This window comes from Theropithecus gelada, chromosome 20, assembly GCF_003255815.1.
Source record: "Theropithecus gelada isolate Dixy chromosome 20, Tgel_1.0, whole genome shotgun sequence".
Lineage (NCBI taxonomy): Eukaryota > Metazoa > Chordata > Mammalia > Primates > Cercopithecidae > Theropithecus > Theropithecus gelada.
Window position 1 is genome coordinate 49,784,456 of NC_037688.1, and position 25,730 is coordinate 49,810,185.

At 49.2% G+C, this 25,730-nt stretch overlaps 2 protein-coding genes across 2 annotated transcripts in view; both read left to right on the forward strand.

The window, feature by feature from the left end:
• Nucleotides 1–1,587: 1,587 nt before the first annotated feature.
• MEFV (MEFV, pyrin innate immunity regulator) lies at nucleotides 1,588–14,718 on the forward strand. The gene is made up of 10 exons (XM_025371064.1): nucleotides 1,588–1,892; nucleotides 3,393–4,010; nucleotides 7,964–8,313; nucleotides 8,739–8,834; nucleotides 10,179–10,409; nucleotides 10,878–10,900; nucleotides 12,811–12,926; nucleotides 13,116–13,148; nucleotides 13,517–13,549; nucleotides 13,715–14,718. The coding sequence occupies exons 1-10, from the start codon at nucleotides 1,616–1,618 to the stop codon at nucleotides 14,266–14,268; spliced, it is 2,331 nt and encodes a 776-aa protein (XP_025226849.1). The 5' UTR covers nucleotides 1,588–1,615; the 3' UTR covers nucleotides 14,269–14,718.
• Nucleotides 14,719–22,238: 7,520 nt separating this feature from the next.
• The window catches only part of ZNF200 (zinc finger protein 200), a 14,036-nt gene continuing 10,544 nt past the window's right edge, over nucleotides 22,239–25,730 (forward strand). Inside the window, exons 1-5 of the mRNA XM_025371480.1 lie at nucleotides 22,239–22,306; nucleotides 22,492–23,220; nucleotides 24,012–24,342; nucleotides 24,927–25,015; nucleotides 25,301–25,421. Coding sequence (XP_025227265.1) covers nucleotides 24,093–24,342; nucleotides 24,927–25,015; nucleotides 25,301–25,421 — 460 coding nt within the window. The 5' untranslated portion in view covers nucleotides 22,239–22,306; nucleotides 22,492–23,220; nucleotides 24,012–24,092. The remainder of the gene's footprint in view (nucleotides 22,307–22,491; nucleotides 23,221–24,011; nucleotides 24,343–24,926; nucleotides 25,016–25,300; nucleotides 25,422–25,730) is intronic.

The window sequence follows — 25,730 nt, forward strand, 5'->3', positions numbered from 1 at the left end:
GTCCTAGAGATTCTAGGAGGTAGTGTTTATAAAGCAAGTGGTGGCTGGTGCAGAGGAAGTGCTGGTGAAGGGTAAACTGCATTATTAACAAAACTTCTGGACGGGCACAGTGGCCAGATTACAGGGATTACACACCTGTAATCCCAGCACTTTGGGAGGCCAGAGCGAGTGGATCGCTTGAGCTCAGGAGTTCAAGACCAGCCTGTGCAACATAGTGAGACCCTGTCTCTATAAAAAAATACAAAAATTAGCTGGATGTGGTAGCATGCAGCTGTAGTCCCAGCGACTTGGGAGGCTGAGGTTGGAGGGTTGCTCAAGCCCAGGAGGCAGAAGTTGCATTGAGCCAAGATCCCGCCACTGCACTGCAGCCTGAGTGACTGAGCAAGACCCTATCTAAAAACAAAAACAATTTAAAAATTAGGGTATGCAAGTAATTTTTTATTTTTTATTTTTTTGACACAAAGTCCCGCTCTGTCGCCCAGGCTGGAGTACAATGGCACAATCTCGGCTCACTGCAACATCCGCCTCCCGCGTTTAAGCGATTCTCCTGCCTCAGCCTCCCGAGTAGCTGGGAATACAGGCGCGTGCCACCATGCCTGGCTAATTTTTGTATTTTTAGTAGAGATGGGGTTTTACCATGTTGGCCAGGCTGGTCTTGAACTCCCAACCTGAGGTGATCCACTCACCTTGGCCTCCCAAAGTGCTGGGATTACAGGCGTGAGCCACCACGTCCAGCCCCCGACATGTAACTTCTGTTAGCTTCAAAGCCACCTCTGGGGCCCTGCACCAGACTGTGAGCTGAAGGACACCCGTGCCTTTTCACCCCTGTAGCTCCAGCATCCTGGCACACTGTCTAGAATGTTCAGTGAATGTGCACGGAAGGGCATTCTGGCTCCAGGGAGTGAGAACTGAGTCAGCTCTGGGAACAGATGAGTCAGGCTGGTGGTCGAGGCATTGCTTTTCAAGCCCTTCATGTGGCTGAAAGAACCAGACAACTGGAACTGGATCAACAGGGGTGATGGCGTGGCAAGAGTTATCCCCCGGCAGTGCCCTTCTGGCCTCACTTGCCTTCTTGGGCCAGGAAAGGCAAAGCTCACGGGGCTGTATTTACTGCCCACCCCTTCCCCCATCCCATGCCATTGGCTCTGGAGGGTCTGTGAAACCCCGAGTCTGGAGGAGAACAGTTGACCAGCAGGGCTGGCCCTCAGCATAGTCCTCTCTGTTCCCATTCACCCGCTCTGCCAGCCCCAGATCCTGGCAGGAAGGGAGATTGGAGGGGTTGTCTGGAATCCAATCCCAGACCTTCCCTTGCAGACTTGCCCACCTGTCTGTGGTCTAGTGTGGAGATGAGGTCCAGGGTTTGGGAGGGGTGTGGGGACACATGTCTGCCAAGGCACTGAGCCCTCCCAGCTGGAAAATCCTCTGAACCTGTGAGAAGAGAACACAGCCAGCATGGACACACCCTTACCCTTAGTCTCAGTTCCCACCAAGACACAGAGCATTTCCTGTGCCTTTTCCGCTATTTCACAACCTGCTTTTTCTTGCTCACCAAGGTAGACGCTTCTTCTCCTGCCAGAAGCCAGACAGCTGGCTCCAGCCTCTCCTGCTCAGCGCCATGGCCAAGACCCCTAGTGACCATCTGCTGTCCACCCTGGAGGAGCTGGTGCCCTATGACTTTGAGAAGTTCAAGTTCAAGCTGCAGAACACCAGTGTGGAGAAGGAGCACTCCAGGATCCCCCGGAGCCAGATCCAGAGAGCCAGGCCAGTGAAGATGGCCAGTCTGCTGGTCACCTACTACGGGGAAGAGTACGCTGTGCGGCTGACCCTGCAGGTCCTGCGGGCCATCAACCAGCGCCTGCTGGCTGAGGAGCTCCACAGGGCAGCCGTTCAGGGTAAGCGGGCCCAGGCTGCCTCCTCACCCAGCGCTGAGGGCTGGTTGCTCTGTGGGAAAAGGGACCAGGAGCTCAGAGCAGCTCACTCTGACTTGGGGGTCGGGAGTCTCAGGTCTACCAAGATCCAGGTGACTTTAGTTCAGAAACGTCCCTTCCTTCACTCTGGCTTTTGGCACTGGGTTAGTAAACTTCCTTAAGGCTCCCAATGGGTTTTAAAGAAGCAGGTCAGGGTCAGGAAAGGCAGGAGCTGGAGCACCTATTCTTTGAGACTTCTTCACTTCATTTATGATTAATACTCATGTCAGACAAACATCTCTAGGTTAGCAAAAAGGGATTGCTATGCAATCGTATGAACGGGGTTGGTATAGAATCTTCTCAGTGCTGTTCACCATGTTGGCCAGGCTGGTCTCAAACTCCCGACCTCAAGTGATCCTCCCGCCTCAGCCTCCCAAAGTGCTGGGATTTCAGGCATGGACCACCATGCCTGGCTTATTTTTATTTTTGAAATGTATAATCTGGGTTTTGCTGACCTGTGTAAGATCTTATTTGAAACAGTTGTCCTGCTTACAACGTTTGAAAAGTACTATTTGAGAAATACATGGTGGCTCACACTTATAATCTCAGCACTCTGGGAGGCTAAAGTGGGTAGATTGCTAGAGCTCAGGAGTTTGAGACCAGCCTGGCCAACATGGTGAAACCCTGTCTCTACCAAAAATACAAAAAAATGAGCCAGGCGTGGTGGCACACACCTGTATTCTCAGCTATTGAAAAAACAGAAAACAGGCTGATGTGAGAGGATCGCTTGAGCCTGGGAGGCAGAGGTTGCAGTGAGCCGAGATCACATCAGGGCCACAGAGCAAGATCCGGTCTCAAAAAATAAAATAAGAGAGAGAGAAATATGTAGCAACATCAAGCATGTTCTTACTGAATGGTAATTGACTGCCGTTGTCTAGGAAGTCCTGAACTTTTGTTTTTGAGATGGAGTCTCGCTTTGTCACTCAGGCTGGAGAGCAGTGGCGCAATCTCAGCTCACTGCAACCTCCACATCCCAGGCTCAAGCGATTCTCATGCCTCAGCCTCCAAAGTAGCTGGGACTACAGGTGCACACCACCACGTCTGGCTAAATTTCGTATTTTTAGTAGGAACGTGGTTTTGCCATGTTGGCCAGGCTGGTCTCGAACTCCTGACCTCAAATGATCCTCCCAACTTGGCCTCCCGAGAAGCTAGGATTACAGGCATATGCCACCACGCTCAGCTTATTTTTGTATTTTTAGTAGAGACAGGGTTTCACCCTGCTGGTCTTGAACTCCTGACCTCAGGTGATCCTCCCGCCTCAACCTCCCAGAGTGCTGGGAATACAGGCATGAGCCACCGTGCCCGGCCCGTTTTTTCCTCCATTTCTAAACTTTAATATCCATGGGGATTCTCTCTCCTCTCCCCTGAATCTTGGGCCCTAAACGTGGGACAGCTTCATGACTTTGCAGCTGGTTGTCTTTCCAGAATATTCCACACAAGAAAATGGCACAGACGATTCCGCAGCGTCCAGCTCCCTGGAGGAGAACAAGCCCGGAAGCCTGAAGACTCCAGACCACCCCGAGGGTAAGGAGGGAAAGGAGGGGAAGGAGGGAAAGGAGGGCCCTCGGTCGTGCGGGGACTGGGCTGCCAGCCTGCGGTACAGCCAGCCCGAGGCCGGGACAGGGCTGTCAAGGAAGCCCTCGAGCAAACGCAGAGAGAAGGCCTCGGAGAGCCCGGACCCGCAGGGCAAGCCTCGGACCCGAGGGAGAAGCCCCGGCCCCAACCCCTGCAGGGCGCCAGAGCGGGGCCAGGCCGAGGGCCCCCCGCGCAGGAACGCCAGCTCCTCGGGCGCGCCGGGGCGGAAGGAGTGCAGGCCCTTCAAAGTGGACCAGCCCTCGGGAAAGAAGCGGCCTAAAAGCCTTGAGCTCACCATTTCCACAGGGCAGAAGGCGCCCCCAAATCCAGAAACTCTCCTGACTGTAGAGGAAACGACAGCTGCGAATCCGGACTCGGCAACAGGCGCTCAGGCAAGGCCCACTCCGGATGGAGGGGCGTCTGCGGACCTGGAGAAAGGCCCTGGGAATCCAGAACATTCGGTCACCGGTAAATTGTGTTTTTTCCTACTTTATATCGGCTGCAAAGAAAGAACAGCTGGCCGGGCACGATAGCTCACGCCTGTAATCCCGGCACTTTGGGAGACCAGGGCTGGAGGATTGCTGAGGCCAAGAGTTTGAGACCAGTCTGGTGAACATAGTGAGACCCCCGCCATGTCTATAAATAAAATTAAAAAAATAAAAACCCAAAGGTTAGACAGGGCGCCATAGCTCACGCCTGTAATCCCAGAGCTTTGAGAGGCCTGCACGGGAGGATCTCTTGACCCCAGGAGTTCCATACTAGCCTAGGCAACACAGTGAGACCCCATCTCTACAACAAATACAATAGTCGCACATGCCTATAGTCCCAGCTGCTCGGGCTCACTTGAGCAGGGGGAGTTCCAGGCTACAGTGAGCTGAGATCATGCCAGTGCACTCCAGCCTGAGTAACGTAGCGAGATTCCACTTCTACAAAACTAAAAAAAAAATTAGCTGGGTGTGGTGGCACACACCTGTAATTCTAGCTACTCGAGAAGCTGAGGCAGGAGGATTGCTTGAGCCAGGAAGTTGCAGGCTTCAGTGAGCTGAGGTTGTGCCACTGCACTCCAGCCTGGGCAACACAGCAAGACCCTGTCTCTTAAACATTTTGGGGGGTAAAAAAAGAAAGAATGTCCAATTGAAAAAGACAGTCAGGTTTTATTCAGTGGCCAAAGAATAGAGAAGGGGAGCTCACCTCTGCAGGCATCTGCTTGCCAGGGATGGGAGGCAGGGGGATTTTAGAGTCCCAGGAGGGGAAGGGAGGTAGGTAAGCAGGTCCAGGGCAGGGTTCCATACATGAAGGCGCTGTCCCCAGCGTGCTTTTTCCTACATCGCATGGACATGAAACCCTGGCCATCTTCTTTTAGGGGAGGGGCCTTTAGCCTTATAATGATGTGTAAATGATCTAAAGGTAACTGGAAGTTACCTGTTCCAGTTTGCACTGGTTTTGCTTTGATCTTAACTTCCTCTGGTTTTTGGCAAGGGATCAGGCGGCTCCAGGCCATCTGGATTTTTTAAAGCAGCTGTCCCTATAGGTAAAGAGACCAGAGAAAAACTGTAAAAGAAAAATGCCACCAGTTTAGAGGGGATTGAGGTTGTCCAGGTGACAATTCCATGCTTGTGGTGGGGGCAGCATTCAGAAACACACCTTCTTTTTTTTTTTTTTTTTTTGACACAAGAGTCTCAGTCTGTCTCCCATGCTGGAGTGCAGTAGTGTGATCACAGCTTACTGCACCCTCAACCTCCTGGGCTCAAGCGATCCTCCCACCTCAGCCTTCCGAGTAGCTGGAACTATAGGTGCTCACCACCACACTGGTGTTTTTTGTTTTTTTGGGGTTTTTTTTTTTGTATTTTTTGTAGAAAGGAGGGCTCGCTATGTTGCCCAGGCTGGTTTTGAACTCCTGGGCTCAAGCAATCCACCTGTCTTAGCCTCTAAAAGTGATAGGTGTGAGCCACTACACCCAGCCTGTGGAACACACTTTCTAATACATTGTTGGCTGGAGAGGAGAAATCACAGCATTCAAAGAGGAAAAATAGAACTGGGGGTCCAGGCCGGGTGTGGTGGCTCATGCCTGTAATCCCAGCACTTTGGGAGGCCAATGGGGGCGGATCACCTGAGGTCAGGAGTTCAAGACCAGCCTGCCAACATGGTGAAACCCCATCTCTACTAAAAATTCTAAAATTTCCGGGCATGGGGGCAGGTGTCTGTAATCCCAGCTACTCAGGAGGCTGAGGCAGGAGAATTGCTTGAACCCAGGAGGCAGAGGTTGCAGTGAGCCAAGATCATGCCATTACACTCCAACCTGGGCAACAAAAGCAAAACTCTGTCAAAAAAAAAAAAAAAAGATTTGGGGGTCCAGGGACCCCTGAGACCTGGGAGGGAACAGGACGTGGTATACTGCATAAGTCTTCAAATCCAGAAGTCCCTGGGTCTTCTAGTGAGAAAGGACCCTGGGATCTGGAAAACCTAGCATCCTTAGGAATAGTGACCTGAAAAGTACTAAAGTACTTCCCCCCTAATTTTCTTTTATCCCCACTGTATTTTTTTTTTATTTTTATTATATATATATATTTTTAGATATGGGGTCTCGCTATGTTGCCCAGACTGGTCTCGAGCTCCTGATCTCAAACAATCCTCCCATCTTTGCCTCCCAAACTGCTGGAATTACAGGTGTGAGCCACTTCACCGGATCCCCACTGTATTTATATAATTGGGATTCCTGGGTGCCTCCTGGGGCCACTTTGTTAATCTGGTGCAGGCTTAGACCCTGAAAAATGCATATATGCACAGCTTCACAAATGTCACATCAAATTTCAGGTAGTTCTTGGACACTCTGAAGTCCATCTTTAGAATCCAAGGGGTTTGTGGACACCAGGTAGAAAATCTGGGGAAGACTGGTTAAAAATACTGTCTCTCACAATAACCTCACAGCAATGTGTCATAATGGGGTTGAGATTCTACCATTTGCCTTTCTCTGAGCAGAAAGGAAAGCCTATTGGCTAAAGTCCTAATTATCTACTGCTGAGGTAGTCATTAAAATTATGTTTGGTTGTGAATAATAGAAACACCCAAATAACAGTAACCTCAACAGAAAAGAAGTTTGTGCCTCCTTCACATAAATGATACACAGGCAGTCCCAGGCAGATCTGTGGGCCAGGATCCTGGGGTCCTGCTGTTGCTCTGCTCCACCAAGTTTGTCCTCAAGCTTGTGCTCTCAGAAGGTGACGTCCTCATGTCAGGCAGCAAGATGGAGGAACAGAGGGGAATAGTAGCCCTTAGGGAACGCTCTAGAAATTTCTAGAAGCTGCTTGTGACCCCTCCATTTACATCCCTTTGGTCATATTATGGTCAAATAGCCACACCTAACTGCAAAGGAGGCTGAGAAATGCAGGGCATTTGAGGGGCAATGGGAAGAAGGGAAGCAGTCCTGTGGACAATTAATTCTATCACGAGAGAAGGAGGAAGAATAATTTCTAGTGGCTACTAGCAGTCTCATTTACAGATGTGCTATGAATTTCTGGGACACTGTGAGGTAAGGAGGGAGGAGGGGCTAAAGGATTGAGTGTGTTTCTATTTCTTTTTTTTTTTTTTTTTTTTGAGATGGAGTCTCACTTGGTCACCCAGACTGGAGAGCAGTGGTGTGATCTCGGCTCACTGCAAACTCCGTCTCCCAGGTTCAAGCAATTCTCCTGCCTCAGCCTCCCAAGTAGCTGTGATTACAGGTGCCCACTACCACGCCTGGCTAATTTTTTAATTTTTTGTACAGATGGGCTCTTGCCATGTTTCCCAGGCTGGTCTCAAACTCCTGAGCTTAAGCAATCTTCCCACCTTGGCCTCCTACAGCTCTGGGATTATAGGCTTGAGCCACCACGCAGCCCCTTCTTTGCTTTTATTGAATGGTTACTGAACTCAGATGTGAGCAGTGGTCTGTCTATTCCTTCATTCAATACTAGTTTTCCAAATGCTTACCATTTGCCGGGTACTCTGCTAGGGGCTGGGATCCAACTGGGAGCGAGACACACAAGTCACCATCCCCTGGGAGCCTCCACTCATGTTATGGGCAGCCAGGGATAGGTTCAAGCGGCAAAGGAACACTGGTCAGAATGTCTCTTTCCTTGGCATCACCTGCTAGATCCATGTCTGTGCAGGAGGAATAGCACAAGGCCATGGGTCTGTCTTTAGGATAATTGCCCAAGAATTCCAAGTCTCAGGAATGTCTGAGGTCTAGCCCTTAGCTCTCAGGCCCAGTGGCCTGTTTGCTGCCTCACTGGATGGAAGTCAGAGGAGGACAAGCTAGGAAGTGGGCAGTCTAACCAAGAACTCACACGTCTCAGGCAAGGGCTGTTTCTGCTGTGTTTTGTGATACCTCTGTGTAAACAACTTGGGTTTGCCATTCTGGGGATTTTTCCACTGCATGTCCCCAGGAAGGCCACCAGACAAGGCTGCGAGTCCCCGTTGCCACGCCCAGGAAGGAGACCCTGTTGGCAATATCTGTGTGCGTGATTCCTGCAGCTGCCCTGAGGCAGCTTCTGGGCACCCCCAGGCCTCAGGCAGCCGCTCACCTGACTGCCCCCGGTGCCAGGCCTCCCATGAAAGGAAGAGCATGGGAAGTCTAAGCCCCCAGCCCCTTCCACAGTGTAAGCGCCACATGAAGCAGGTCCAGCTGCTATTTTGCGAGGATCATCGTGAGCCCATCTGCCTCATCTGCAGTCTGAGTCAGGAGCATCGAGGCCACCGGGTACGCCCCATTGAGGAGGCTGCCCTGGAACACAAGGTAGGCACTTCCTGCCTGTGGGCCCTTCTCTGCCAGGCACTTGGACACACTGGGCCTTGCTTCATTTTCCCAACAACTCCGGGATGTTGGTGCATTAGCCAGCATTCCTGGGCTGGAAATGGCAAGAACACAATATAAACCAGTCCAGCAAAGAGGGGAGTTACAGGTTTATGTTGCTCAGAGATCCAGGGGGAGCTGGTTTCAGGTATGGCTAAATCCAGAAGCCCAGAGGAAGTGCCTCTCAGCTCTGCTGCCTTTGGCGATGCGGCCATTCCTCCCTCCTCTTTTCTGAGCACCCCTCCTACGCTGCTGGCAGCAGCACCCTCAGCCTTGCTACCAGAAGGAGATGTTCCCCTCCAGAGTTGGCACCAGCTAAAGATGGCAGGAGCCAAATTCAAGCTTTTCAACAAGTGCTGTTTTTCCAGAAGCAAATTCAGAAGCAGCTGGAGCATCTGAAGGAGCTGAGAAAATCAGGGGAGGAGCAGCGATCCTATGGGGAGGGCAAGGCAGTGAACTTTCTGGTAAGGACAGTCGTGGCTGGTGGCCCATCCTTCCCTGGGAGGAGGGTGAGAAGAGTGAGCAGGGGTCCCCGAGATTCTGCTGTGGTTCACAGGGCAGCAGGGATGGCCACCTCCTCTCAGGGTGCAGAGGGGTAACCAGCAGCCAAGGGTGAACTCATCCCTGTAGAGGGAGACCACCCCCAGCAGGCAGGGGTCACCTCTGAGGATCCTGTCATGCTTTCTCATACTCACCAGAAGATAGTATACAGCAACCTATGCCGGTGACTGTCGCAGAAAGATGGGATTGAGGAAAGGGGAGAACAACGCCACAATTTTTTTTTTTTTTGAGACGAAGTCTCGCTCTGTCACCCAGGTGCAGTGGCATGATCTTGGCTCACTGCACCTCTGCCTCCCGGGTTTAAGCGATTCTCCTGCTTCAGTCTGCTGAGTAGCTGGGACTACAGGCACCCACCACTATGCCCGGCTATTTTTTGTAATTTTAGTAGAGATGGGGTTTCACCATGTTGATCAGGCTGTTCTCGAACTCCTGACCTCATAATCCGCCCGCCTTGGCCTCCCAAAGTACTGGGATTACAGACATGAGCCATCGCGACCTGCCAAGAACACTTTTAACTTTAAAATTCTCCTCTGTTTTTTTTTTTTTTTCCCCAAGGTGGAGTCTCACTCTGTTGCCCAGGCTGGAGTACAGTGGCACAATCTTGGCTCGCTCCAACCTCCACCTCCCAGGTTCAAGCAATTCTCCTGCCTCAGCCTCCTGAGTGGCTGGAATTACAGGCGCTTGTCACCGTGCCTGGCTAATTTTTGTATTTTTAGTAGAGACAGGGTTTCCCCATGTTGGCCAGGCTGGTGAGAGCAGCCTGAGACTCCTGACCTCAGGTGATCCACCTGCCTCAGCCTCCCAAAATGCTGGGATTACAGACATGAGCCATTGCACCCAGCCCAAATTTCCCCATTTTATGAAACAACATTTATATTGGATTAGGGACCCACCCAACTCCAGTAGGACCACATCTTAACTAATTACATCTGCAAGAACTCTATCTCCAAATAAGATCACATTCTGAGTACTGTGGGTTACGGCTTCAACATGTAAATTTTGGAGGGGACACAGTTAAACCTTAACACCAGGTTTGAGGACATTTTCCCAGAGCTAGCCCCAGCCATGCTCAGTCTGTTCTGGAAGGTTCCAGACAATATTGCCTCCTGCTGTGGAATCTAGGCCTCGAAGAGGCAGCATAAGCCCACCTTTTATCCACCTCCAGGAGGTGAGCCTCCGGGGGTTCCTGGACACACATGTCCACTCAAAGCACAGACCCCCATACCTCCCTGTCCTCTGCTCCCCAGAAACAGACTGAAGCGCTGAAGCAGCGGATGCAGAGGAAGCTGCAGCAGGTGTACCACTTTCTGGAGCAGCAAGAGTATGTCTTTATGGCCTCGCTGGAGAACCTGGGCCAGATGGTCGGGCAGATCAGGAAGGCATACGACACCCGCATATCCCAGGACATCGCCCTGCTCGACGCGCTGATTGGGGAACTGGAGACCAAGCAGTGCCAGTCGGAATGGGACCTTCTGCAGGTGGGTGTGCCTGGGCCTGGCTTTCTTGGGTCCCCTGTGCCCATCAGGATGCCTCAGACTCTCAGCTCTGCCATCAACTGTGCGGGCACCAGTGGGTAAAGCCCCTAAGGCCTAGGATAGGACTTGGTCTTGGTGACCCACAATGCCTCTTGTGCCCAGACCCCTTTGACGAAGTCTCTCAGGAGCCCAGGGTGGCCCAGCATCCAGGGGATCCCTGTCATTTCCCAGAAGGGATCAGCAGGGCTTGAGGGTCGTTCCATTGCAGGCCTCGCCACCTGGGATGCCTGAATCCCTGTGGTTAGAATTAGAATTGAAGAAAGGTGCTCCACTTCCCCTGACACCCTAGGGCAGGGAGCCCTGGTAAGTGCAGGGGGGAGCTAAAAGTCCAGGAGCCCAGGAGTAGAGGCCAGGTATCAGCACAGCCTCTGGGAGCCTGATAATGGACAGTTTCCTCCTTTTCTCTCCTAGGACATCGGAGACATCTTGCACAGGTACAGCAAGGTCCTATGGTGTACCCTGGGGTGTCTTGCAGGAAGCATTTTGGGGGACACAGTCCCAGAAGGGACCTGGGAGGGAGATGTTCCCAACACTGGGGTCTGTGATTCCAGACTCCTCCCTTTTTCTGCAGGTTCCCAAAGCCTCTGGATTTGCTTAGGGAGAAGGGGATCTGGTCAGCAGGGAGGCTGACCAGGTGTGGAGCTGCAGACTGGGAAGGGTGAATTCAGCCCATCCTAAGATGGAGGCTCCCTAAGAAACTTTCCGAGTGCATTGTGTCCCGTGCAATTCACCTTATAAAAACTGCCCCTTCAGGCCTACTGGTGGCCTTGGGAAGCTTGTTTGGAGTGAAGCTGGGTTGAGCCTAGCAGGAAGAGGAGGGAAGGGACAGGAAGAGGCTAAGCCTTAAAATCACCTGGCAGCTTTACAAAATCCCAGTGTCCTTTTGTGTCTGGCTTCTTCACTTAGCATAATGTCTTCAGGCTTCATCCATGTTGTAACGTGTATCAGAATTTATTTTCTTTTTATGGCTGAATAGTAGTCAATTGTGTGTTCATACTACATTTCATTTATCCATTCATGGACACTGGGATTTTTTCTAACTTTTGGTTTGTGAATAATGTTGCTATGAACATGGGCATACAAATATCTATTTGAGACCCTGCTTTCAGTTATTTTGGGTACATACCCAGAAGTGGAACGGCGGGACCATGTGGTCATTCTGTGTTTAATTTTTTTTGAGGAACCACCATCCTGATTCCCACAGGGGCTGCATTGCTTCCCATTCCCACCAGCAGTTCACAAGGGCTCCAGTTTCTCCACATCTTTGCCATCACTTATTTTCTTGTTTCTCTCTTTCTTTTTCTTTTTTTTTGGAGACAGAGTCTTGCTCTGTCATCCAGGTTGGAGTGCAGTGGCGTCATCTTTGGCTCACTACAACCTCTGCCTCCCAGGTTCAAGGGATTCTCCCACCTCAGCCTCCCCAGTAGCTGGGACTACAGGAGCATGCCACCATGCCCAGCTAATTTTTTTGGTAGAGACAGGGTTTCACCATGTCAGCCAGGCTGTTCTCAAACTCCTGACCTCAAGTGATCCACCCACCTTGGCCTCCCAAAGCGCTAGGATTACAGATGTGAGCCACTGCGCCCAGCCATTTCTCGCTCTCTCTCTCTCTCTCTCTTTCTCTCTTTTCTTCCTGAGACAAGGTCTCATTCCCATCACTCAAGCTGGAGAGCAGTGGCACAGTCACGGCTCACTGCAGGCTCAACTCCTGGGCTCAGGTGACTCTCCTACCTCAGCCTCCTGAGTAGCTGGGACTACAGGCATGTGCTACCACTTCCAGCTACTTTTTTGTATTTTTAATAGAGACAGGGTTTTGCCATGTTGCCCAGGCTGGACTTGAACTCCTGGGCTCAAGCAATCCAGCTGCCTTGGCCTCCTGAAGTGCTAGGATTACAGGCATGAGCCACCATACCTGGCCTATTTTCTCCTGTTGTTGCTGTTTTTATAATAGCCATCCTAATGGATGTGAAGGGGTATTTTATTCTGTTTTTTTTTTTTTTTTTTCATTAACTACCATTTTTATTTCAATAGAAAGAAATAAAGGGATGTATAATCAATTTGACATAGATAATTCTGGTAGATAATATCAATGTCATTTTAAGTCCATTCTGAAAACTCCTTGTGGTTTTGATATCCATGTCTTTAAAGCGCCCCAGTACATGACAATCTGTGGCCAAAGTTGAGGACCAGCATTTAGACCTCTGAATGCAGGGAAGAATCTTCTTTGTGTAGCTCAGGCTGGGCTAGGTGTGCCCTGTGGAGAATGTAGATCATTTCCAGCTCACGGGTACTTGGGCCATCCCCTCGTTCCAGCCCTCTCTGGCCAACAGTCTTTTGTCTCTAGGGCTAAGACAGTGCCTCTCCCTGAACGGTGGACTACTCCTCAAGAGATGGAACAGAAGATCCAACTGCTCCTCCAGAAGTTAGAGTTTGTGGAAAAGAGCGCAAAGTGCTTCTTAGGTAGATGGGCTTGGGAGAGGATTGGAGGTGCACGCTTGCTTCCTCCCTAAGAGTCACATAGCCCAGAGCCCCTCACTTCCCTCCTCCTCCTCCCCTGGTCTTGCTGACCTGCCTTCGACCTCTCTTCCATCTGTCCCTGGCTGAGGGACCTAACTCCAGCTTCTCCCTGTTCCCCTTCCCACATTTTAGAAACCCTGAGTTCAGAAATGGAAATGTTCAATGGTGAGTCCAGCGGTAATGGTGTGTGCTGGCCTGGGATTGTTGCAGTGTTTCCTTGTGCTGTTGACTTGAGGGGCCCTATTTAGAAGACAAAAAAACCCAAAAACACCTAGAGCAAAGGCAGGAGAAAGGTCATGGCAGGCCCCCCAGGCTCTGTGCATGACTGCATGACTCACTGGCTGAGTTGACTCATTAGACCACAGTCCCCAACATGACCTGGGTTCCTGGGAGGAACGGGATTATACCCAACATAGCATGCAGGGCCCTAAGCAGGGGGTTCCTTGTGTTTCCTTGTTGTCGGGACATTGTAATTTAGCCCCTCTGAATACAAACGCTCAGGACTTTTTTCCCTATCTCATTTTTCTCTGTAGTTCCAGAGCTGATTGGTGCTCAGGCACATGCCGGTAAGTGCCCAGATCAAGGCAAGTGGCCCTGGCCTGCTGGATCCCTGTGCTCTCCCCTATCACGTTCGAGAATAACTGCCCTGTCCCTGTTTCCTGCAGGTGGGGATAACCCTGTAGGGATGTTGCCCACGGACCCCTAGCTAGGTATTCAAATTTTCTTTGCAGTTAATGTGATTCTGGATGCAGAAACCGCTTACCCCAACCTCATCGTCTCTGATGATCTGAAGAGTGTTAGACTTGGAAACAAGCGGGAGAGGCTGCCTGATGGCCCGCAAAGATTTGACAGCTGCATCGTTGTTCTGGGCTCTCCGAGCTTCCTCTCCGGCCACCATTACTGGGAGGTGGAGGTCGGAGACAAGACAGCGTGGATCCTGGGAGCCTGCAAGGCATCCATAAGCAGGAAAGGGAACATGACTCTGTCACCAGAGAATGGCTACTGGGTGGTGATAATGATGAAGGAAAATAAGTACCAGGCATCCAGTGTTCCTCCAACCCGCCTGCTAATAAAGGTGCCTCCCAAGCGTGTGGGCATCTTTGTGAACTACAGAGTTGGAAGCATTTCCTTTTACAACGTGACAGCCAGATCCTGCATTTATACATTCACCGGCTGCTGTTTCTCTGAGCCCCTTCAACCTATCTTCAGCCCTGGGACACATGATGGAGGGAAGAACACAGCTCCTCTGACTATCTGTCCAGTGGGTGGTCAGGGGCCTGACTGAATGCCCAACACTGCATCTCTCTTCCAGCTTCTGGCCTTGTATCTTGCATTCACATACTCAGCAGTCACGGAATGCCGCCTGGGTGCCAGCCGCTACAGGAAATGCAACGAATAACAAAATAGTTACTGTGCCCATGGAGCCTACCCGATTATAGCAGAGCTAAGTTAGGAACGAACATATTAGTAAATCCGCTGAAGAAATGTACTGATGACACACCATGGATTTCAGAGGAGGAAGTACAGGGTCGTTGCATAATCCATCCCTGCTGAATGGTACTCTCAGGTGCTCCTGAACAGAAGATTTGGCCCTCATTTTCCCTCAGAACCCCACGGCAAGGACATGTCCCCTGGTTCTCTCTGCTTTTGTCTTGAGGACATGGGAAGTCTAGAGAAACACAAGCAGACTGGATTGGGATAGAAGTATTTGTGTACCTGGATTAATGAACTATGATTTTTTTTTTGAGACGGGATCTTGCTTTGTCACCCAGGCTGGAGTGCAGTGGCACTATCTCAGCTCACCGCAACCTCCACCTCCCAGGTTCAAGTGATCCTCCTGCCTCAGCCTCCTGAGTAGCTGGGATTACAGGCGCATGCCACACCAGGCTAATTTTCTTGTATTTTTAGTAGAGATGGGGGTTTCACCATGTTAGCCAGGCTGGTCTTGAACTCCTGACCTCAGGTGATCCACCCACCTTGGCCTCTCAAAGTGCTGGGATTACAGGCATGAGCCACCCCGCCCGGCCTATGATTCTTTTTTTTTTTTTTTTTTTTTTTTTGAGACTGCTCTTGTTGCCCAGGCTGGAGTGCAGTAGTACAATTTTGGCTCACTGCAACCTCCGTCTCCCGGGTTCAAGAGATTCTCCTGCCTCAGCCTCCCAAGTAGCTGGGATTATAGGCGCCTGCCACCATGCCCAGCTAATTTTTTGCATTTTTAGTAGACATGAGGTTTCATCATGTTGACCAGGCTGGTCTCAAACTCCTGACGTCAGATGATCCACCCACCTCAGCCTCCCAAAGTGCAGGGATTATAGGCATAAGCCACCATGCCTGGCCATGATTCTTTTTTTTTTTTTTTTTTTTGAGACGGAGTCTGGCTCTGTCGCCCAGGCTGGAGTGCAGTGGCCAGATCTCAGCTCACTGCAAGCTCCGCCTCCCGAGCTTACCCCATTCTCCTACCTCAGCCTCTGGAGTAGCTGGGACTACAGGCGCCCGCCGCGTCGCCCGGCTAGTTTTTTGTATTTTTTTTTAGTGGAGACGGGGTTTCAACGTGTTAGCCAGGATGGTCTCCATCTCCTGACCTCGTGATGCGCCCATCTCGGCCTCCCAAAGTGCTGGGATTACAGGCTTGAGCCACCGTGCCCGACCTCCTGGCCATGATTCTTAAGAGAATTGACTGGGCCTCATGAATAAAAAATTTAGAAAATCTGGTCATTTGCATTTGTGACTCAATCACTGTGGAATCCCATTTCCCGGCTGCATTTCATGAAGCAGATGGGACTACTGTATGGAAAAACATTTGGCATGTATTCCAAGTGTCAGATTATTCAGTCTTGGTTTGTATGGGAAAATCTTGGGTTGTGGAATATTAGGTTCTACTTCACACACATCCCGTGCATTGTCCTTCATTTAAAGAGATGTAAAGGGGCCGGGCATGGTGACTCACACCTGTAATCTCAGCATTTGGGGAGGCAAAGACAGGTGGATCGCCTGAGCCCAGGGATTCGAGACCAGCCTGGGCAATGCGGTAAAAACCCGTCTCTACAAAAAATACAAAAATTAGTCATAGGGATGGGGATGGGAGGATGGCTTGAGCCCAGGAGATCGAGGCTGCAGCAGTGAACTGAGAATGGACCACTGCAATCCAGCCTGGGCAACAGAGTGAGTCCCTGTCTCCAAAAAAAGCTGGATGTAAGAAGAACAAAATCAAATGAAGATTAAATTCCAAACTTCTATGCCAACTCCTCTGTTTTCACTACTAGAGTCTAGATTGGACTCAGATACTCCATGGCTATGATGAGAGGAGGTAAACTTGCTGTGCTTTCCTCAGGGAGTTTTATTTTACAAGAGTCATCCACATCCCAGGAGAGTTCACGTGACCTATGGCTTAGCTGTTCGCTGTGGTGGGTCATGTGTTATTCTCAATTCTCCCTTGTTATAAGCTTTTCATGAATATCTTTGTGTATATTTTCTACCCACCTCACCATATACATATTTTTTCTCCTGTGTTATTCCTAAAATGGTTCCTGAATGTGAAATATCTGATAATGCTTGCTACAGGTTGCCATACCATCCTTTGCAAATATTTTTAAAATATTTCATGCCCAAAGCAATGACCACCATATTTTTTTTTTTTTGCTAATTTAATAGGGATGTAATGAGGCCTTACTTCTGTTTTATTTCATTACCTGTTAAGGAGGCTGTGAATTTTTCCATGTGACTTTCTGCTTTTTGCTTCATTCTATGGAAATTGTACAGTTCCTCTGAATACTTGCTATTTGGAATCTACATATTGAACTTTGTTGTTTGCTGTACTTCTTCATACACGTTTTAGGCTGGGTGTGGTGGCTCACGCCTGCAATCCCAACAGTTTGGGAGCCGGAGGTGGGCAGATCGCTTGCATCCAGGAGTTCGAAACCAGCCTGGGCAACATGGCAAAACCTCGTCTCTACCAAAAAATACAAAAATTAGCCAGGCATGGTGGTCAGCACCTGTAGTCCCAGCTGCTCGGGAAGCTGAGGCAGGAGAATTGCTTGAGATTTGGAGGCAGAGGCTGCAGTGAGCCGAGATTGTGCCACTGCACTACAACCTCAGCAGCAGAGCAAGACCCTGTCTCAAAAAAAAAAGGAAAACAAAAACATAGATGTTTTAGATAGTACGCATTTGAATCTGTCGGATGAAATTTCCCTGCCTAGTGGTGGTTTTATGGCGCTCTAAATCCATACCATAAAATGCATCCTTTTAAAGTGGAAAATTCAGTGTTTCTTATTATATGCATTGTGTGTATAAATATCACCACTATCCAGTTCCAGAACATTTTATTATATGTATTGGCATCACTCCCCACTCTCCCCCATTCCCCAGAGCATGCAAACCACTAAGCTACTTTCTGTCTCTATGGATTTGCCTATTCTGGACATATGTTAAGTGGCATCATATAATATGTGTTTTTTTTTGTGTGACTGGCTTCTTTTGCTTAGTATGTTTTCATGGTTCATCCATGTTGTAGTATGTGTCAATGCTTTATCCTTTTTTATCACTGAATAATCCATTATATGATTACATGTATATATCATTCTTGTTCATCCATTCATCACTTAGGGGACATTGGGTTGTTTCTACTTTTAGGCTAGTGTGAACATGCTTTTGTGTGAACACACATTTCCATTTCTCTTGAGTTTACACCTTGAAATTGAACTGCTTGTTCACATGATAAGTATGTTAAGAAACTGCTGACCAGGCGCGGTGGCTTATGCCTGTAATCCCAGCACTTTGGGAGGCCGAGGCAGGTGGATTACAAGGTCAGGAGATCGAGACCATCCTGGCTAACACGGTGAAACCCCATCTCTACTAAAAATACAAAAAAATTAGCCAGGCGAGGTGGCGGGCACCTGTAGTCCAGATACTCGGGAGGCTGAGGCAGGAGAATGTCGTGAACCCGGGAGGCGGAGCTTGCAGTGAGCCGAGATCACACCACTGCACTCCAGCCTGGGTGACAGAGGGAAACTCTGTCTCCAAAAAAAAACAAAAAACAAAAACAAAAACTGCCAAACTGTTTTCCAGAGTAACTAAGCCATTTTACATTCCCACCAGCAATACAGGAGGGTTTCATTTTCTCCACATCCTCACCAATAACACTTTTATGGTATTTTTTATTATAGTAATTCTAGTGTGTGTGAAGTGGTATCTCATTTGGTTCTGATTTGCATTCAAGATCTTTTAAATAGGAAATTCTTTCTTCACTTAGTTTTACTCCTAGATGATCAGATACTAAATTAACTCACCTTTCAAATAGTTCGGTTTTTTTCAACTATAAAAGGAACACTCGTTATTTGAAAATGCATGGATTTATAAAACATAAAAAGTGACAAATTCCCTCTAATCCTACTCCTGAGAGACAACCAATATTAACTCTCTCTCTCTTTTTTTTTTTTCCTGCCCCCTGGCCAACATTTCTGGAAAGCAACTGTTTGTTTGTTTGTTTTTGAGACGGAGTCTCGCTCTGTCGCCCAGGCTGGAGTGCAGTGGCCGGATCTCAGCTCACTGCAAGCTCCGCCTCCCGGGTTTACGCCATTCTCCTGCCTCAGCCTCCCGAGTAGCTGGGACTACCGGCGCCCGCCACCTCGCCCGGCTAGTTTTTTGTATTTTTTTTAGTAGAGACGGGGTTTCACCGTGTTAGCCAGGATGGTCTCGATCTCCTGACCTCGTGATCCGCCCGTCTCGGCCTCCCAAAGTGCTGGGATTACAGGCTTGACCCACCGCGCCCGGCCTGGAAAGCAACTGTTAATTCTTGTTATTGTATATTCCTCCAGTTTAAAAAAAAAAAAAAAAAAAAAGCCTAGGCTGGGCGCGGTGGCTCACACCTGTAATCCTAACACTTTGGGAGGCCGAGGTGGGTGGATCACGAGGTCAGGAGATTGAGACCATCCTGGCCAACATGGTGAAACCCCGTCTCTACTAAAAATACAAAAATGAGCCGGGTGTGGTGGCACACGCCTGTAGTCCCAGCTACTCAGGAGGCTGAGGCAAAAGAATTGCTTGAACCTGGGAGGTGGAGGCTGCAATGAGCTGAGACCATGCAACTGCACTCCAACCTGGGCAACAGAGCAAGACTCCATCTCAAAAAAAAAAAAAAAAAAAGCCTAATATTTTATTTTTAAAACGACTTATTATACATACTGTTTCATAACTTGCCTTTTCACTTATCTCTTTTTAATGGTTCCATTGGCTTCTACTGTATGAACATATCATGATTTAACCTTTTTTTTGGAGATGGAGTCTCCCTCTGTCACCCAAGCTGGAGTGCAGTCGCACAATCTTGGCTCACTGCAACCTCCAACTCCCTGGTTCAAGAGATTCTCCTGCCTCAGCCTCCCCAGTAGCTGGGATTACAGGTGCGTATCTCTATATCCAGCTAAGTTTTGCATTTTTAGTAGAGACGGGGTTTCACCGCTTTAGTCAGGATGGTCTCGATCTCCTTACCTCTGCCCGCCTCGGCCTCCCAAAGTGCTGGGATTACAGGCGTGCCCGGCCTGAAGTTTACATCTTTTTTTTTTTTTTTTGAGACAGAGTCTCACTCTGTTGCCCAGGCTGGAGTGCAGTGGCCGGATCTCAGCTCACTGCAAGCTCCGCCTCCCAGGTTCACGCCATTCTCCTGCCTCAGCCTCCCAAGTAGCTGGGACTACAGGTGCCCGCCACCACACCCAGCTAATTTTTTGTATTTTTTAGTAGAGACGGGGTTTCACCGTGTTAGCCAGGATGGTCTCGATCTCCTGACCTCGTGATCCGCCCGTCTCGGCCTCCCAAAGTGCTGAGATTACGGGCTTGAGCTACTGTGCCCGGCCAAAGTTTACTTCTTAAAATAGGAAGTGCCATATTGCCCTCTTAAATAATTGTATTAATTTGCTTTCAGAATTCTGAATATTATTTTTGTAATTATTCTTTTACATTTCATTTTTTTAATTGTATGTGACGGTAGCCATCTTTTCATGTTAAAAGGCATTTATAGAGATATATATTGTGTTTACACCCTTAATTTATGGTATCATTTCAAATCCATTTATGTCATTTATTTTACGAATTAGATTCTAAAAACAGGATTCCATCCAATTGTTTTAAAAAATCTTTATTGCTCTTTTTTTCCATCAAATTTAAAAAAAAATCTTTATCGTTCTTTTTTCTTCCCCTCCTCCTCCCGCCTCCCAAGATGGAGTCTCGCTCTGTCTGTCACCCAGGCTGGAGTGCAGTGGCACTATCTCAGCTCACTGCAACCTCCGCCTCCCAGGTTCAAACGATTCTCCTGTCTCAGCCTCCTGAGTATCTGGGATTATAGGCATGCACCACCACGCCCGGCTAATTTTGTATTTTTTAGTAGAGATGGAGTTTCACTATGTTAGGCTGGTCTGGAACTCCTGACCTCAGATGATCTGCCCACCTCGGCCTCCAAAAGTGCTGGGATGAGCCACCACGCCCAGCCTATTGTTCTATTTTTTTTTTTTAAGGTTTTATTATTTTTGGTTACCAAATTGACATGTGCTCATTAAATGAAGTGACACAATTAAAAAAAAAAGTGTAATCTCCCCCTTTTCTCCATTTCCACTCCCTCCCTATGAGTAACTATTTTATTTTTATTTTATTTATTAATTTGAGACAGAGTCTTACTACTCTGTCGCCCAGGCTGGTGCGCCTGTCACTCAGGCTGGAATGCAGTGGTACAATCTTGGCTCACTGTAACCTCTACCTCCACCTCCTGGGTTCAAGCAGTTCTTGTGTCTCACCCTCTTCCCAAGTAGATGAGATTATAGGTGCCCGCCACCATGCCTGGCTAATTTTTGTATTTTTAGTACAGATGGGGTTTCCCCATGTTGACCAGGTTGGTCTCGAATGCCTAACCTCCAGTGATCAGCCCACCTCTGGCCTCCCAAAGTGCTGGGATTACAGGCATGAGCCACTGCGCCTGGCCATCCCATGAGTAACCATTTTAATAGTCTAATGTGTATCCCTCAACACATACATAGGTGTTTTGTTTGTTCCAAAAATATAATTATGCATGATATATGTAGCTCTGAAACTTTTTCATGTAATATTTTATGGCCATCCCTCCAGGTGTACCTATAGTTCCAATCCATTCTTTTTCATAGCTGGGTAATTTCCAGAGTATGAATGCACCAATTTACTCATTTCCTTACGTATGAACATGCTAGTTTTTGTCACTATAAAGAATTCTACAAGAAATCTGTAGACATCAGATTCACAGATGAGATTGTGAAGGTCAAAAAGTACGTATGTGTACTTTTAATTTTAATATATATTACAAGATGACTTCACACACTATACTACCAGTAAAAGGAGTGCCTTTTTCTCCACCTTCGTTGTTTGATAGGTGAAAAATGTTGGTCCCTTTAAAAGTGATAATCTTGACTAGTAGTGTGGTTAAGCATCTTTTCAAATGTTAATGACCAATTAGGTTTCACCCTCTCGGGAAGAGCTCCTCATTGCCTTTGCATTTTGTCAGTTGGCAGGAGTTCATTTCGTCTTGGGAATGTCTAATCCTTTGTGTAGCTAATCTTTACAACTATCTTCCAGTCTATTTCTTGTTTGTTAACAGAGTCAAGAAAAAGTTCTTAAAAAATACAATCACACACGTTTATATTTTACTTCAAGACATCTCGGTTATCTGTTTTGCCTTATAGTTCAAACCATACTGCTTTGATTAACGGAGCCTTTTTAGTAAATTTTGATCTGAAAAGGCAGATATTCCTTATTTTTCTAGAATGTCTTGGTGCCACACAGTTTTCATACTCGTTTCTTTGTGACATATTTTAAGCCATCATTAAACGATTAGTCAGCTGTAATGAACTTTAAGAAGTATTCATTTATATTTTTACTTTTGTCAACTTTCTGGAGGCTGGTGTTACATCGAGAAATAAGGCCACACCTGCCCACAAGTTGTCCCAACCCTGATCAATGCCTCACTGGAGAACGAACCGAGTATGGATACAACGCACAAAGACAAAATTCTGTTCGGCCTCCGTAGGAAGGTGAAATTGAGAACAGAGACAGTACAAGAAGGGCAATTAAGATACCTTTAAAAACAAGACGGCCGGTGGGGACAGCAGAGTAGAAGTTAGAAAATTGGAGGTGGCAACGTAGGTGCCCCAGCTCTAACCTATGGGAGTCACCAGAGCAGAGGCGGAGTCCCATGCCGGCCACACCCTGTCCGCCTCCGCAGTCCTTTTACTGGAAAACCGCAGTAAAAGGCGGAAACGCGCGGAGGCGTCTTGATCTTCCGGTCCGAGAGCTCGCTTCCTTCAAGCCTTGGGGTGGGGGAGACGGGGGGTTGGAGGGGGTCTGCCTTGCCCCAACCGCCGCGCCTGACGGTCGTCCATTGGTTGTTTGCATTCGAACTACATTTCCCAGGAGGCCCTGGGGTTAGACTGGCCGTAGCTGGAGAAGTGCCAGCCCGTCATGGATGACTGGAGCCAGCCTCTTGCCTTCCGTCTTCCAGGCAGAGCCACAGAGAGACAGGCTGCAGCCGTCCTGGCCTCCCTCCGGCCCTGAGAGCGCCCCGGGCCCGTCTCAAGCGTTACCGTCTCAAGCGCAGATTGCCGGCTCTGAACGGGGAGACCAGGCTTCTGCACCGGAAACAAGGCACCGGTTGTGACGTGACGGCTGCAGAGCGCCCGACCTCCCAGAAGGCACCGCGTCCCTGCAATTCTCCTCAACTGGTCAGGGCGCGAACGAATTGTCGCCGGTGACCTGTGAGGGCACTCGGAAGGGCGAGGGGCGGGCTCGGCCGCTCGCGCCTAGTTTTTCTATCTCTCCCGGAGCCTGAGTCTCTGAGCCGTCCCCAGCAAACGCTCAGGGGCTGCAGAGGCCCCGAGAGGTGAGGGGCTCCGTGAGGGCGGGAACCAGGCTGAGGCCGCCTCTGGGGAACGGAGCGTGTCCGTTGCTGAGGGAGAAAGGCCGGGTAGGGAGCCTGGTGAGCGCCTCAGGCAGGGGCGCACGCTGAGCTTTACGGTAAAGGTGTTCCTTGACCAGCGGAAGAGGCCCCAGAGTGAGCCTGGCCCGGCGGGCCTTAGTGGGATGTCGCCTGCCGCTCTCAGCAGAGCTTTGACGGCGGAGAGGAGTCGGCAGGCGGTGTGTGGACCCCTCCTCGGCCTTGCGTCTGCTCCCCGGGAGAGTCACCAACCGCCTCCCCGCCCAAAGGGCACCGGAGGGAGCTTCGGTTCGAGGGGTACAGTATGGCCAGTTTCAGTGACCAACCTGCTTCTAGGCGGATGTCCTCGGTATTGACCCCAGATTTCCTGTCTTCTAGCCCATTGCTCTTTCTCCAGACCTGATTCAACCTCTTCCTGGTGGGTTTTACACACCGTCTTTCTGTCTTTTCTTTCTTTCTCCTTTTATTTTCTTTCCCTTCCCTGACTCCCTTCCTCCTTTCCTTTCTCTTTTCCTTTCTTTTTTAGAGTCAGGGTCTCGCTTTGTCATTCAGACTGGAGTGCAGTGGCGCGATCACAGTTCACTGCAACCTCGACCTCCTGGGCACAAGCAATCCTCCCACCTCCCGAGTAGCTAGGACCCACAGACTTGTGTCGCCCCGCCCAGCTAATTTTTTATTTATTTTTTTATAGAATCGGGGTCTTGCTGTGTTGCCCAGGCTGGTCTTGAACTCCTGGACGCAAGCGATCCACCCACCAGGGCCTTCCAAAGTGCTGGGATTACAGGTGTGAGCCACCGGTACCTGGCCACACTTTGTATTTCTCAGAAGGCTGGACCTTGGCCTTCTCCCCGCCATTACTCCCTTGCCTTTGGACTTGAGGTTTGCAGAGTCTCTTTTTTATTCTCAGGATCTTCCTTTAACATCTTCCTAAGCATATCTTGTTCAAATACTGCGTTTCAGTTATGATTTCCTAACCCCAGCTGTCATTTTCTTTAGATCTCATGTAACCTCACTACCCATGCCACATATTGGAGTGCAGTAATGCCTTTCCTGGTCTTGTGGGTAATCCCTGGTTTCTCTGTCCACAGCTTGGCTCTCTGGCAGATTTCCTCTAGTAAGAGGTGGCTCTGGAGGCCCCGCGAAACGAGTGTGGTGTGTGGTTGCAAGGCATGATGGCTGCAAAAGTGGTTCCTATGCCCCCAAAGCCAAAGCGTTCCTTTATACTGAGAGTTCCACCAGACTCCAAGCTGGGCCAAGACCTACTTCGAGATGCCACTAATGGGCCCAAGACCATCCACCAGCTAGTGCTGGAGCACTTCCTCACCTTCTTGCCCAAGCCATGCCTGGTCCAGCCCAGTCAGAAAGTCAAGGAGACCTTGGTTATTATGAAAGATGTGAGCTCAAGCCTTCAGAACAGAGGTGAGAAGCACATGCTTGTTTCACTAGAAGAGGAAGAGGAGGTACTGGAGTCTAAGATAGGCTTCTGTGTTAGTTATAAATTCAAATTAGGATGGTGTATATTGAAAAAGGAGTCAATTCTAGTGTTGGAAAGAGGAAATTCTTCTCAAGTGCTGGGTGTGGGTAAAGCCACACAATAAACAGTGTGCATCTTTCTGTAGTGTCGGTTTTACCCAAACATTCTGAGGGAAATATCTTTTTGGGATAAATCAGATGAATTATTGACTTAGGTTTATGTGGAATTTTAGAAATTTTCTGCTTTTTCTGGGCATCTTCACACTTTACATTGCCCGGAGCTCTCCTTTAGTAATACTCTATGGGAAATTCTGAAAGGTGTTTAGAGAGGTCATTATTTTCATAAAAGGGAGATGCCATGGGTTCAAGACCCTAGAGTTTATGGCTTGACCTCCATAAGGGCTCACAGGAGCAGAAAAGGCCATGAGTTACCTGTCAAAGGAATGAGGACAGCCTGACCTCAAGGTATGGGGAGTCTCTGTGTTAGAATCACTGAGTTTTTCACTAACAACACCTTCCTCTTTCCCCAGTGCATCCTCGTCCCTTGGTGAAGCTTCTGCCCAAAGGAGTCCAACAGGAACAAGAGACAGTGTCTCTGTATTTGAAAGCTAACCCTGAGGTGGGTTTGGTTTTCCCATTCACTGCCTGAATCCATCACCTTCCATGCTTGGCCAACGTGTGTGTAAAAACACATTCTTAGGAGTTGGCCTTCTTGGGTGTTTTTCTTCTGCTTTTTCCTTGAGCCCTTCTCAGCCTGGCTGTCCTGTCTTTGCTGCACCTCTGTGGGATTTATAGGTCCCTCTTGCCATCCCTTCCCTTGATCTTTGTGTGTCAGGTTTTGTTACCAGTAGGGCTGTCAGTGAACCTCAGTTACTAAGATGAAAGGGGCCTCTTGCTCTTTCAGGAACTGGTGGTCTTTGAGGATTTGAATGTATTTCACTGCCAGGAAGAATGTGTGAGCTTGGATCCTACTCTCACCTCAGAGAAGGAAGATGACAGCAGTGTCGGGGAGATGATGTTACTGGGTAAGAATCACAGCCCAGGCCGGGCGCGGTGGCTCAAGCCTGTAATCCCAGCACTTTGGGAGGCCGAGACGGGCGGATCACGAGGTCAGGAGATCGAGACCATCCTGCCGACACGGTGAAACCCCGTCTCTACTAAAAAATACAGAAAACTAGCCGGGCGAGGTGGCGGGCGCCTGTAGTCCCAGCTACTCGGGAGGCTGAGGCAGGAGAATGGCGGGAACCTGGGAGGCGGAGCTTGCAGTGAGCTGAGATCCGGCCACTGCACTCCAGCCTGGGCGGCAGAGCGAGACTCCGTCTCAAAAAAAAAAA

Excerpts from the sequence above, each read along its gene's own strand:
- MEFV (XM_025371064.1), top strand. The coding sequence starts at position 1,616 with ATGGCCAAGACCCCTAGTGACCATCTGCTGTCCACCCTGGAGGAGCTG. Across the intron at positions 4,011-7,963 it reads TCCAGAACATTCGGTCACCG|GAAGGCCACCAGACAAGGCT; the intron begins GTAAATTGTGTT and ends GCATGTCCCCAG. Across the intron at positions 10,410-10,877 it reads CGGAATGGGACCTTCTGCAG|GACATCGGAGACATCTTGCA; the intron begins GTGGGTGTGCCT and ends TTTCTCTCCTAG.